Raw genomic sequence first — 12984 nt, forward strand, 5'->3', positions numbered from 1 at the left:
TATGTTGATTTATTAAATCCGGAACTCGATTTTTTATTTATATATTTATTGTTTGGCATAGTAAGATGACCATATACTTTCATGATTGAGTAATTGTTGCTTCAAAAATAAAATTCTGATGCACTATTTATGGAAACATAAACTTTAAGGTAGGAATTTTGACAACAATGAAAGCCACAGGCTTGAAGACAAACTTCATAAAAGTAAAAAGAAATAATTTATTTAAAAAATAAATGAAAAAGGGGGCTGCTCGTCTGGTCTAATGTCAAGGTTAAAATTAAGACAAATCTCCTTTTTTCTCCCTCTAATATCTTATATCCCCACCAGATTTTATATTTATCCAAATTTACACAGTACTAAGCACATTAATAAATCTGAAAATAATTAAGAAATGGCCAGGAAAATTAAATGAAAAAAAAGAAGATAAGACGTAATTTGTGGGTCCAAAATTATCCTTGCGTAAAAATGGTTTTGTCTGATCTTAACTAACAACTTTGTGTTGAATATTCCAATCGTAATTTGCAAATCACTAAATTATTTGTATAGAAAATAATGTACTCGCTATCAAAGCTTATATCATCACACTTGTATTGTGTATTTTGTAATTAGGTTGATACATAAATTATACAATTTTTTTTGTCAATGGTACCTAATGTTTTATTCCATTATCATTTTAGGTATTATCTATTAATTTTCTTTGAAAAATGTTTGAATCAATCAAATTATGACATGTAATATTTTAAATTAATTTCAATTAAAAACCCTATTAATTAATTAAATAATGACATGTGTAATTAATTTAATTGGTTCAAAGTTTTTTAAAACCGAGTTGACGGTTGATATTAGAAGTGGTAATATAATAAAATTTTAGGTACCTACCTTGACAAAAAAAAAAACTTTAGTTACTTAAATGAGAAAAGTTGTAAAGTTTGTATACATATTTTTCATATAAGCCTAAATTTTAATAGTTATGCTTAATTAGTATCGACATTATTGCCTGTGCCGGATGACGTTGGTTCAAGCACATGAAGAGTGTTTACTCTCTATTTAAGGGTTGTGGTGGGATTATAGATTGTCCTAGGCATTGTATAAAAAATAACTAAATGGATTAAATCCTAAATTTCAACATGATAAAAGGACTAAAATCATTATTAGACTAATAATTATTTTCATAAAAATATTTAAATTATTCAATATTGTTATAATTTGGGAAGTGAACTGCACCAAAATCACTAAACTATTAGTAAGTTTATGTTTATTCAATCAATTTCAAAGAGTTACAAAATGATCACTAAACTATTCAAAAGTCATTATTTAAGTTATTAGATTGTTAAGTTCTATTTTTTTAAGCCTGGCTACCGAGCTCCAAGTGACAATTCAACAATCAATCTAGTCGATCAATACCCATTGACAATTAGAAGAGCATACATTAAATTCAAGTCGATCTAACGATCAATATCGAAGATCAGAGAATAAAGTTGTTTAGACTTTGGTTTTGTAGATTCACAATTTTTAAAGTTATTTCATAAAAAAAAGAGGAAGTAGAGCTTTCAATTAATGCAACTGGTGCAAATTGAGAATGCTATGCAATAATAATTTTAACAGTCCAATAACTTAAATAAAATTTTTTAAATAATTTAATGACTATTTTATAACTTTTTAAAATTAAATAATCAAAACATAAATTTACTAATAATTTAATCACCTTCGTTGTAGTTTATCCAAATTGAATCGTCCCTTAACATGAGCCAAGCATACAGGAGCAAGGAATTGAGAACGATATGTGGCGAGAAATTGTCATTTCCGGACTCAATTCGACCTTTTCACTGAGTTGACACGTGAAACCTCTTTTGGCTCGGCCTTGCCTTAGTGAGTGGGATGGTCCTAGCAGTGAGTGGGCAAAAAATGATATGCAAAAAATATGGTTAAGTGTCGTCCGAGTCAACAGCCATGTGACTTCTCTGAGTAGAAGCTAAATTAGTCATTACCTTTCCTTTGAGTTGTTCACGTGCTTGCTCCATCTGTCTCTTATTTCACATGCGAGGGGGTGCCACACTGCCACCGCTTCTCAACGTGTTTTGCAATTATTTTTCTCCAATATTCGATAATTATGTTATGGTTAAAATATGCTTTTGAGTCCTTACACTCTTCCTAAGTTTATAATTTAGTTATTGTACTTTGCAATTGTTAACACCTTTACTTTTTTTTAATTTGTTGGTATACCATTTTAAAATTTAACAAAATACTCCTTTAATAGTCATGTACCTAGAAAAATAACATTAAAATAGACCTGAATTTAACAAATGAATTATAACAAAATTAATAATTGGGCTTGCATTTTTAAATTAGAAAAATTAAGAGATTAAATTCCAAATGTATAAAGAGCACTAAACTTAAAATTAAAAATTTTAAAAATAGAGAAATTAAATTACAAATAATAAAAGTAAACCAACTAAATATTTTGTTTGTTGGATTAAGTTACCTAAAATAAAACAATTAGTTTAAGTAACAAAATGTTTTTTTCTCTTATATTTGAAATAAAATGGCTTGGATTTAAGAAAAAATAAATTTTACAAAAATAGAAAAAATCATTATTTTTTACTTTTGTCTTTTCATCTCTTATAAAATATCTAGAGGATTTGATTTGCCTATATTTGCTCATTGGTTACTTGTCCAAATCAGAAGGTTCATCCGAAATTTGAAAAACCTTGAATAATAATGTTTGGCTTGAAAAATAGATTCATGCAAAAATGATAGCACGTTTAAAATATAAAATGGGCACAAGCTTAAGCATTCAAGGTTTTTGGCCCAATCCAACTCTTTTTGTTAAGTTGATAAAGTTTATATTATTTTTATATATTATGTAATTTATAACACATAAAAATAAATCTATGCTAAATATATAATTCTATTTCAATATAAATAAGTATTAAAAGATATTAAAATTATTATATAAAAAATTAATAAATAAAAAATATTAAATTATTAAATATTAAATTAAAATAATATCAACGGATGTAAAATAGATTTAAATTAAACATTTTTAAATATCAACAAGCTTAAACAAAATTTTAAACTTTGAGATGAATCCGAGCAATCATAAAGTGAGTTCATCACTTCTGCCCCATCTTGTGTTTCTGCCACGATTTGGAATATGTTGTTGGACCACTAGGGTCCAATAATTTACTCATCCGAAGAGGCTTACGGCCTTGAACTTGGAAGTTAAAAATTTGTGATCCAGCCAATTGTGACTCGAATCTTTCACGTAAATTAAATTTTCTAAGTAAATATTTATTTAAATATTAAAATATAATATGGAAAAAAATTATATTTATTTGAAAATATAATTTTAATTAAATAAATTTTAGTGACAATTATAGAGTTCAAGATTTAAAATGGTCTTAAGATGAAATCATACTTATAATAATATTAGTGTTTGATTAACTCGAACATTATTTAATCAAAGGTTTAATTGACATTTAATATAATTCAGTCAAAAGCTTTAAATATATTATAGATACAATAAAATTATATAGAGTTCAAGGTTTAATATTGAAATTAGATCTATTTAAGGGTCGGGTTATCTGTCCAAACTCGAAGTTCAACTTGAAATTTAGGAGAGCTTGGGAAAAAAAATTAAGTTCATTTAAAATATAGATCAAGCTCGATATAAAATATTCAAGGCTCAAGCCTGACCCTACCTATTTTCTATGTTTGCAATATATTATATTATATTATTTTATACACTAAGTAATTTATAACATATACAAATTAAACCTATAATAATATACAATATTACAATGTAAACATTAAAATATATTTTAAGTTGCATTTATTTAAACTTTTAATAAATGGCGAATATATAAAATATTCAAGATTAAATTTAAAACGATATTTTTTTTTAGAAATAGAAAATAACATGGGTGAGCATAAAACGTATTAATTTCTCACATAATCTTAGTCTGACTCAACTCAAGAACACTTCTAATTGAAAAATTGTAGTATAAATGTTCAACTAGAGGTGTTCATGGACTCGATGACCTACTTATTTTGAACCAAGCTAGATTTATGTTTTTTAACCCCAAACTAGTCTAACCCAACCCCTCTAATTATTTAAAAATAAATAAAGTATGAAAATTAAATTATATTAACACTTATATATTTTTATAGCTAAATACAATTGTTAAAAACTTACTTTTTTTTTATCAATAAAATGAGCATTTGGGCGTGTCGACCTTAAAATTGAGTTTGATATTTTTTTAGATTGAGTCTCAGTTTGATCCTACTCTTAAACATCACTTCACTCATATTCAATTACAGATTAAAAATTTGTTTATAAATTTTATTATTTTTATATTACATTAAAAAAATTATTTATTAAAAGTCACATAGAAAAATCGTCATTTCAAATAAAGATTTTAATGACATATAATATCTTTAATTTTTTCTTAAAAACTAGCGACAAAATTTTGATTTAATATATTGTATAAGAAACCACTCGCTTTAAAAGAATATTTTTAAAAATATTATACAATCAAAATATAATACAAATACATATTTATGTAACTATAAATAATTATTACAATACAAAAGGTTATCCGACCATCACTTTATCTGACATTAACATTTACAACACAAATAGAATTAAAACTTATATGATCCAAACCAAAGCGGATGAACTATACATGTAAGGCCTCCTTTGCTGTCGTTTTAATTTTCTAAAGGAACTAAAAAAGTAAAAACTACTTTAATATTCTAAATAAATTTCGGATTTGATTATATTTAAATTAAAAAATTGAAAGATGTCTAATTGTAATAAATGAAGAGGGAACATTCGCCGTCAGTGTCTCACATCACCTAGGTCTCTCTCAAGCTTAAGATACAGACAATCTTTTGTTTTAACTTTTTATTTATCCTACCAAATCTTCCACTTCATTGGCTCCTCTTTATTTATAATCATCACCAATATCTTTCCCTGACACAATGCTTTTCTTTTACCACTCGCATTCTTTCACGCTCTTCCTGCCGTCTGTTTTGCATTTATAAATCATTATTATAGATTTTAATATAATAAATAAATGGATGATGAGTTCACAACTCTTGCAAATAAAAATAAAATACAATTACAGTCAAGTTCGGGTAAATTTTTCATTAAATTATTAATAAGTTTATGTTTAAAATATGAAAGGATAATTTAATATTATTTTTAAAAATATATTTGAGAAAAATTTTCAAAATAAATTAGTGTTAAATAAAATAATTTTAAGTTTTTCGAAAATATTTTGAAGAGAAAATGCTCTGCAAAAATATTTTTTAACGAAAAACAATAGCAGAAAATTTTAATTTTACTCAAAAGTATTTTTTGTTTAAAAATACTTTTGAGAAGTAATAATAAACTAAACTTGATAAAAGTTGTATAAAAATTTGAAAATTTTATTGTTTTCTTTAAATTTTTAAAATAAATAAAATCTTTCAAAAAATTTTAAATTTTATTAATCACAAAAAAATAAAAATTTAATTAGATCCCCATTTCTCAAATTTTTCATTAAACTTCTAAACTTTTGAAAATTTAACTTGGCCCCCAAAATTTAATCTCAAGATCCGTCATTGTTTATGTTTTTGTCATTCAAATCAAAAAGTTATAAAATGACCATTGAATTATTTAAATTTCTTCATTTAAGTCATTAAGCTCTTAAAATCGTTGTTATAACTTATATGATTTTCTTTGTTTGCACCGTTTGCACTAATCGAAAGCTCTAATTTTCCTTCTCTTTTAAAATCAGTTTTTTTCGTTAAACAACTTTAAATATCACAAAACTGTGAATCAAAATATAAACAACTTTCTTCTCTGATTTCTGACACTGACTATCAAATTGACTTTGATCTAATATATGTTATTTTACTTATCGATGGGTATTGATTCATTGTACCGATCATTAAACCATTACTTGAAGCTCGCCAGTCATACTTTTATAATAATAATAATAAATTAACAGCCTAATGACTTCAATAAAAACATTCGAATAATTTAGTGACTTAAATTAAAACTTTTGAATAACTCAATCATCATTTGTAACTTTTTGAAGTCAAGTAATTAAAACGTAAACTTACTAATAACTTAGTTACTTTAGTGTAGTTTACCCCAAAATCTAAATTTGTTTCACTAAATCTCGAAATATAATATTAAGTTTATCAGTTTTTCTATGAAAATAGTTGTTAACTAAGATGATAAATGTTATGTTTAATTAACCGGAAGCTTGTTTAAAACATAGTAACCATTTTTTTAACACCCCTTACTCGGTCTAATAGTTAGACTCGAGTTATAAGATGCTACAACAACTACCAGTTTTTATATAGATACATACATAATAACATATAAGAGCAATGACTACCACATTCAACCATTAGATATGGGAACATGACTAATTTGACATTTTAATAAATAATAAAAATAGAATTATTCGAGAAATAATGACCATTTTTAACAATTTTGAAATCCAAAGTAAGTATCGATACTATACAAGCAGATATTGATACTAAAGTAAGTATAGATACCATTTTAGCTCTCTGACAAATTTTAAGTTCATTCTAACCTAATTAGAAGGTATTTCATATCAATTTGATAGTTCATTACCAAAATTTTAAGAATCAAGTATTTCCCTCTTCTATATGTTTTTGAAAGCTTGAATTTTCGAAAATTTGAGAACCATGGATTTAGGTAAACTAATGGTTTAGAACTCAAATTAAATTATATTTATGATTCTCGAAATCACAATTGAGGATTAGAAACGATATTATAATGTCAAAACTTAAATTTCGGCAAAACTAGCTAGTTTTCGGTAGTGAGAAATGAGAGGCTTGATTTGTGTTTTTCTTCCTGTTTGGTTGTGTTCAAGGATGTTTTTAATGAGTTTGGAATGAGTTTGTAGTGTGTGCAAAGTGCCGAATCAACCGATAGCCACTACGAGCAAGTCTAAAGGCAAGGAAAATTTGTTTGAACTTTTAGCTAGTAAGCGAAAGCGTGATTGGTGAGTGTCCGGAGTTGCTGTTGGTATGAACAATTCGCAGTGTTAATCAGGAGTTTAGGATTAGCCTAAACCCTTATCATAAGTTCCGAGAGTAAATATTTCTCATTTGTTGCTTTTGTTGAAAATGCATACCTAAGTAAGTTGGATTGTGTTGTGTGATGTTATTACAACGGGTAGTACGTGAAAATATGTGAATGTGATGTGATATATTGTTTTTAGCATGCATATATGAGATTTGATATATGATGGCTCAATGAACATTATTGTCGCACTTAAAGTGCAATTGCAATTTTTTAAAAGTTTACAAGTACAAATATAGTATAATCATAGTACAAAACAGAAATGCTTGTTTGAACAATTATAATAAATCAATACAAATAAATTAAGAATTTGAATAATTCAAATTAAAAGCCATACATGATAATAATGCATGGTGGGATTCAAATGTGGATACTCAAATACTCAATGTCAAGGACTTATTTGCATGTTGACCAAAATTTGAGTATGTATGTGTGTCTATTGTATGAATAGCTCGAATTCAATTTATTAAATTTTACGAGTATTAGCTTTTCATTATTTTAAATTCAAATAGTACATTCGTGTTTAAAAGTTATGTTACCTATTTTAAATATACCGTATTCTTATATGTATTGATGTTTGAATCTAAATAGGGTGGAGCTGAATGGTTCATCTCGTTGGGTACAAGGTGAAGAGTCACTATAAATGGTGTTTTGAGTGAAGATAAAATTAGAGTTAGGCAATAAGGTTTAAGATTGAAAGCAGGAAGAGAGAGAGATGGGATCCTTTTTTTCGGTGTAGTTGATGGTTTGTATTCTCTTAATTGTGATCCTAAGGTGCCACATCTAGAGCCCCTGTTGTGGACTAGACATAAGAGGTTAAGTGATGTATGACTATAGGCTTAGATAGAGTGGCGATTAGATATGCTATCAATCACTTTAGATGAGACATAGTAATTAAGCTTATAGATGACTGATAATGAGTGAAGTCCACACGGATTCATACGAATATAAGTTGATGAGCATCTCTAATGGGTCGGCCCGAGGAATATATGGAACCCTTATGAGCTGTAAATGTGCGGGTATCCTCGAGAATTCAATGTCAAATAAGGAAAGAAATCTAATATTTTTGACAACTCATTAAATTTTTTAAAATTATGATTAATTTTAGAATATAGAGGACCTGTATTATATATAAATATTAATAATTTGTAATATAAAGCGAAATTTATAAATTATCAATTAACAATACTATATATACATACGTAGACACTCATTAGCCATTGTCTCTAAGTGTTCACTGCTTCGGAACGACCCCCGCTACAGTTGACAGTTAAAAATGGCAGTGAGAACCGATCAAAAATTTCCCCACAAAATGGAGATCGGATGCTTTAGCTTAAACCCAGAAGCCCCAGAGTTTTTCCCAACAAGATACACTTTGGTTCCAGGTCCTAGTTTTCCCATTTTACAAACCATAAACGCACCCTATAATCTCCTCTATTATTATCTACCTCTTCAGTACCCCTTTGCTTTCACTGCTCCACCACCACCACGCCACCAAAATGCAGTACTACCCCATTCCTCGTCGCCGGAGAGAGATGTTGTGCTGGTGGCTGAACCGTTCAAGGTTAAGAAGGGTTTCAGTAGAAATAAGTATCATTGGAAAGGTAGAAGAGGCTGCGGTGCTGCTGCTCGAGCAGCTCGTAAGAAAGAATGGAGGGCTAAGCCTGGTTTTAATGGTGATGATGATGATGATCAAGCTTCGTTTGAGTGTACAAGGAAGGTTCAATATTGGGCTGGTGGTGAGAAACAACCATTGATTCCACTCCAATCTGGTGGCAGTGAGACGACGATCATGATCAAGAACATTCCCGTCAGATACACGTATGATCGTTGCTTTTGTCTTTTGCAATTTTTTTTTTGTTGAATACACATACACAGGGACGAAACCACAAGTTTATAGGGTCAAAATACAATTTTATCTTTTATATGCTTGTTATTTTAGAATTTTTAAGGGGTTAAACTGAATTTTTTTATCTTTGAGAATGCTAAAGTGTATTTTTACCATTTAAATTAACTTATAATTTTAAAAACTTAAAGGGACTAAAATGATAATTTCCCCTTTTGGTGCTAAAAATAAATTATAAAACTTTAATGGGTCAATAAGTGTGATTTTATCTTTGTATATGCTTGTTATTTTCGAATTTTAAGGGGATTAAACTGAAATTTTTCATCTATATGGAGGTCAAAGTGTATTTTTACTATTAGTCAAAGTGTATTTTTACTATTAAATTAAATTTTAATATTAAAAACTTCAAGGGACTAAATTGATAATTTGCCTTTTGAGGGGCCAAAAGTATATTATGAAAATTTAAAGGGGGTCAAAAGTACAATTTTATTTTTATATATTTATTTTAGAATTTTAAAAGTATTAAACTGATTTTTTTTTCATCTTTGGGAATTATAATTTTAAAAACTTCAAGGGACTAAAATTGACAATATACCATTTGTGGTTCTTTTGTAGAAGAGAGATGTTGAAGGAATTTCTTGACCAGCATTGCATGGTTACAAATCGAGAGGCAAAGTCCAATGCAAATAATGAAGAACCTTCATTGTCAGCTTATGATTTCTTGTATCTTCCTATAGACTTTGTGTATGTTTTTACCAAATTTCACATCCCTTCATACATACATACAAACATACTTGCAATTTTATCACTTCCTTTGAGTTCACCATTGTTGCAGCACTAAATCAAAAAGAGGCTACATAGATACATGCATTTCTTGCAATTTCTTCCCTTTACCTTGGTTCACCATTGTTGCAGCACCAGGTCAAACAAAGGCTATGCTTTTGTAAACTTTACCACCCCAATAGCTGCCAGGAAGTTTTATGATGCATGTGACGATAAGCAATGGGAGTGTTTCATGTCAAACAAGATTCGTCAAATATATTGTGCTAAACTCCAGGTATATATATAAACAGTCAATGTATAATTTCAATATTTTCACACACTTGTTATGGTGAATGAAACATTATTCAACAGGGCATTAACGAGCTAGTGAAGCACTTCGAAAAAATGGGGTTTCCATGTGAAGATTTTCAACCCTTGTGCTTCAACCCAGCACGTGATGGTTCAAAGCAACCTGTTGAAGAAACTGTTGTAGGAAGATGCATAGGCTCTTGGTGTACTAACTCCAAATCTTAAGTAGCTCATGACATGACATGGTGATGTTGGGGACAAACAGAACTACACAGTGTTGGTTTTTTATTTTTTTTCATTTAAACTCTTTTGTTCGTTCAGTTTCTGGTTATGTTTTTGGTTTGACGATGGGAACGAAGGGGTGGACTTTGTCACCTGGTTCTTGATATGGTATAATGAAAAAAGAAAGAACAGGTGGTGGGGTCCACCCTGGTATGGGGTCTCACTGGTCGGCTCTTTGTTGTTGTGTCTCTCTGCAATGTCATTAGATTAGATTTTATGGGAAATTGCAGCTTTCGGTACTTCTCAGTGACAGAGTTCTATTATTATCTTCTGTATATTCTGATTGTTTAAACTGAGTTTCACTTGTTTGTCCCATTTTTGGATTTTCTTTTTTGCTTTAAGCCGCTGGTTGTTTCACTGTGTCCATGAAAAAGCCTAATGAAATGAAACTATCTTTTTATAACCAAAAAGGAGAGCTTGTATGGTAACAATTTACGACCAAATATGGAAAATATACCAACTTTTGAGAGTAAAAAGAGGAAGGCTTTTCATGTTCAAACATGGAATATATTTCCATGTATATGTGCTCACTAGATTAGTTATTTTTGGGTTAAATATAGGGTTAAAATACACTCATATTCCTATTTTTTCATGAAATTTTTATTTTTTATAATTTTTAAACTTTATTGATCTTATTTTAAAATTTAATAAAATAGCTATATTATTTATATAACAAAAATAATATTATCGTTAATTTAAAATTAATAGAGAATTTTAATTGTGTTAATAAATTTTAAAAAAATCATTTCAATATTTTAAAATGAATAAAGTGTTTAATTTAATTAATGAGATTTTAAGAATTGAGATATTAAATTATATAAAAATTAATATTTAAATATTTAATTTTAAAATTGAAACAAATATAAAATTTAATACTAAAAATTTACTTTTTTATAAATAATCTCAAAAAGTAGAGGAATTAAAATTAAAATTTAGCCACTATCTCTTTATTAAAAAAAAGAAAACAGGTTTGAGAAAGGCTTAGAACCTTCCTGATATTAGAAGGATAGTGTGAAAGGGAAGGTGAGGGTGTGTACAAGACTGTAGAAGATTTTGGCGATTTGATAGTGTTGAGCTACTTGAAGAAATGATGAAATAAAATAGAGCTTTATCAGATTTAATCATTTGATACGATCAAAAAATAACACTAAAAATAGCAGGCATTTAATGAAGATGGGAAAGGCTATAGCCTAAGCCCTGAGGAGGCTAACCAAACCCTAAAAAGGGCTAAAAGCACTGAAGAGAAAGGATGTTGCGAGAGTCGAACACGCAGCCTCTCAAACCCGATGTTAGAAACGATTCCACTTAACCGAGCACCTACATTCATTCTTGATTTCTTGGACATTTTACTCCTTGCAGTATCATAAATGGCGGCAATCACAATCTAAATAAATTTTAGTTGAGTTATAAAAATCATCCCTAAATATTTAAGTTATTTAATTTTTAAAAATAAGTTATTGGATTATTTTTTTCAAGTTTAGCTAATGAACTCTAAACAAGTATTCGACGACCGATATAATGAATTATTTATCGATAAGTAAAATAATATATTTTATTTTTAATTCGATCTGATAATTAGTGCAAAATATTAAAGAATAAAGTTATTTAAATTTTTAATTCACAGATTTGTGATATTTAAAATTATTTTATTAAAAAGAAATAAAATTGATGAGTAGGGCAAAGAGAGGAGGTAGGTAGGGGTCTTGACCTCTCTTAAATGAAAAATTGTGCTTTTAGTCCTTTAAAATTTTATAAAATTTTTAAGTAAATAAATGGTAAAATTTTAGTTTGACCCCTCAAAATAATAAAATTTTGATTTAGTCGTACTAAAAACTAAAAAGATATATGTCAATATAATGGTGAAATTGTATTTTAACTCATAAAAATATATAACTCAATCTCTCTCACTCATAAAAATGAGAGTTTTGGATTAATGCATGCAATAGGAATAAAGAAGGTCATACATAAATGATTCTAGCAATCCAATTACTTTAGTGAAAACTTTTAAATAGTTCAGTTACCATAGGTGTAGTTTATCTTCTTCTTCTTCTTTTACAATGGATTTTTTTATATACAATACCTAAGCTATTTATAACCTCTTCTCACCCTCAAATAAGGGGGTAAATGTGCTTTAAAGTACTTGAACTCATGTCCTCATACTCTGGCAACAATATTAATGTCAATCGAGTTAAGACTTGAACATCTTCTAAAGTATCTTTAACAAATAATCATACAGTCTATCGTAATTTTATGATTTACACAAATTCAAATTATTTTAAGTTAAAAGATTTATTACAGCAGATATGTGTTTCTTGAATTAAAGAATTAATTGTCATTAAAGCGATAGAAACAATGTCAAATATTGATATTAAATTTTGAAGTCTATTAAATTTTTTAAAAATTTTAAATTTTGACATACCTAATTAAAAGATCTAATGGCAAATTATAAAAATTGTTTAAAAAAGTTCCATTAAGGGTGAGTTTCGGGCGGCGGTGTGGTGTGATGCTGTGCGTTTAGCTTACTTTTTGTCCTACACTACCGTATCTAATCTCACAGCCACCTTTGTTTTTACACAAATCGTAGGTAAACGCATAGCTCATCCAAACTCACCTTAAAATAATTAAAATTTCTAAAAAGCACTATGGGATTTTTCAAAACAAAATTCGAATATCTATT

At 28.0% G+C, this 12984-nt stretch overlaps 1 protein-coding gene and 1 long non-coding RNA gene across 2 annotated transcripts; both read left to right on the plus strand.

Moving 5' to 3' along the window:
• Positions 1-8384: 8384 nt before the first annotated feature.
• LOC108481321 (uncharacterized) lies at positions 8385-9901 on the plus strand. Its single transcript, XM_053019602.1, has 3 exons — positions 8385-8929; positions 9570-9698; positions 9790-9901. Exons 1-3 carry the CDS (start codon positions 8385-8387, stop codon positions 9899-9901), a joined length of 786 nt encoding a protein of 261 aa, XP_052875562.1.
• Positions 9902-10553, plus strand: LOC128290117 (uncharacterized). Its single transcript, XR_008279761.1, has 2 exons — positions 9902-10011; positions 10089-10553. It is a non-coding gene; the product is annotated as an uncharacterized LOC128290117 (long non-coding RNA).
• Positions 10554-12984: the final 2431 nt, after the last annotated feature.

Source organism: Gossypium arboreum, chromosome 1 (genome assembly GCF_025698485.1).
Source record: "Gossypium arboreum isolate Shixiya-1 chromosome 1, ASM2569848v2, whole genome shotgun sequence".
Lineage (NCBI taxonomy): Eukaryota > Viridiplantae > Streptophyta > Magnoliopsida > Malvales > Malvaceae > Gossypium > Gossypium arboreum.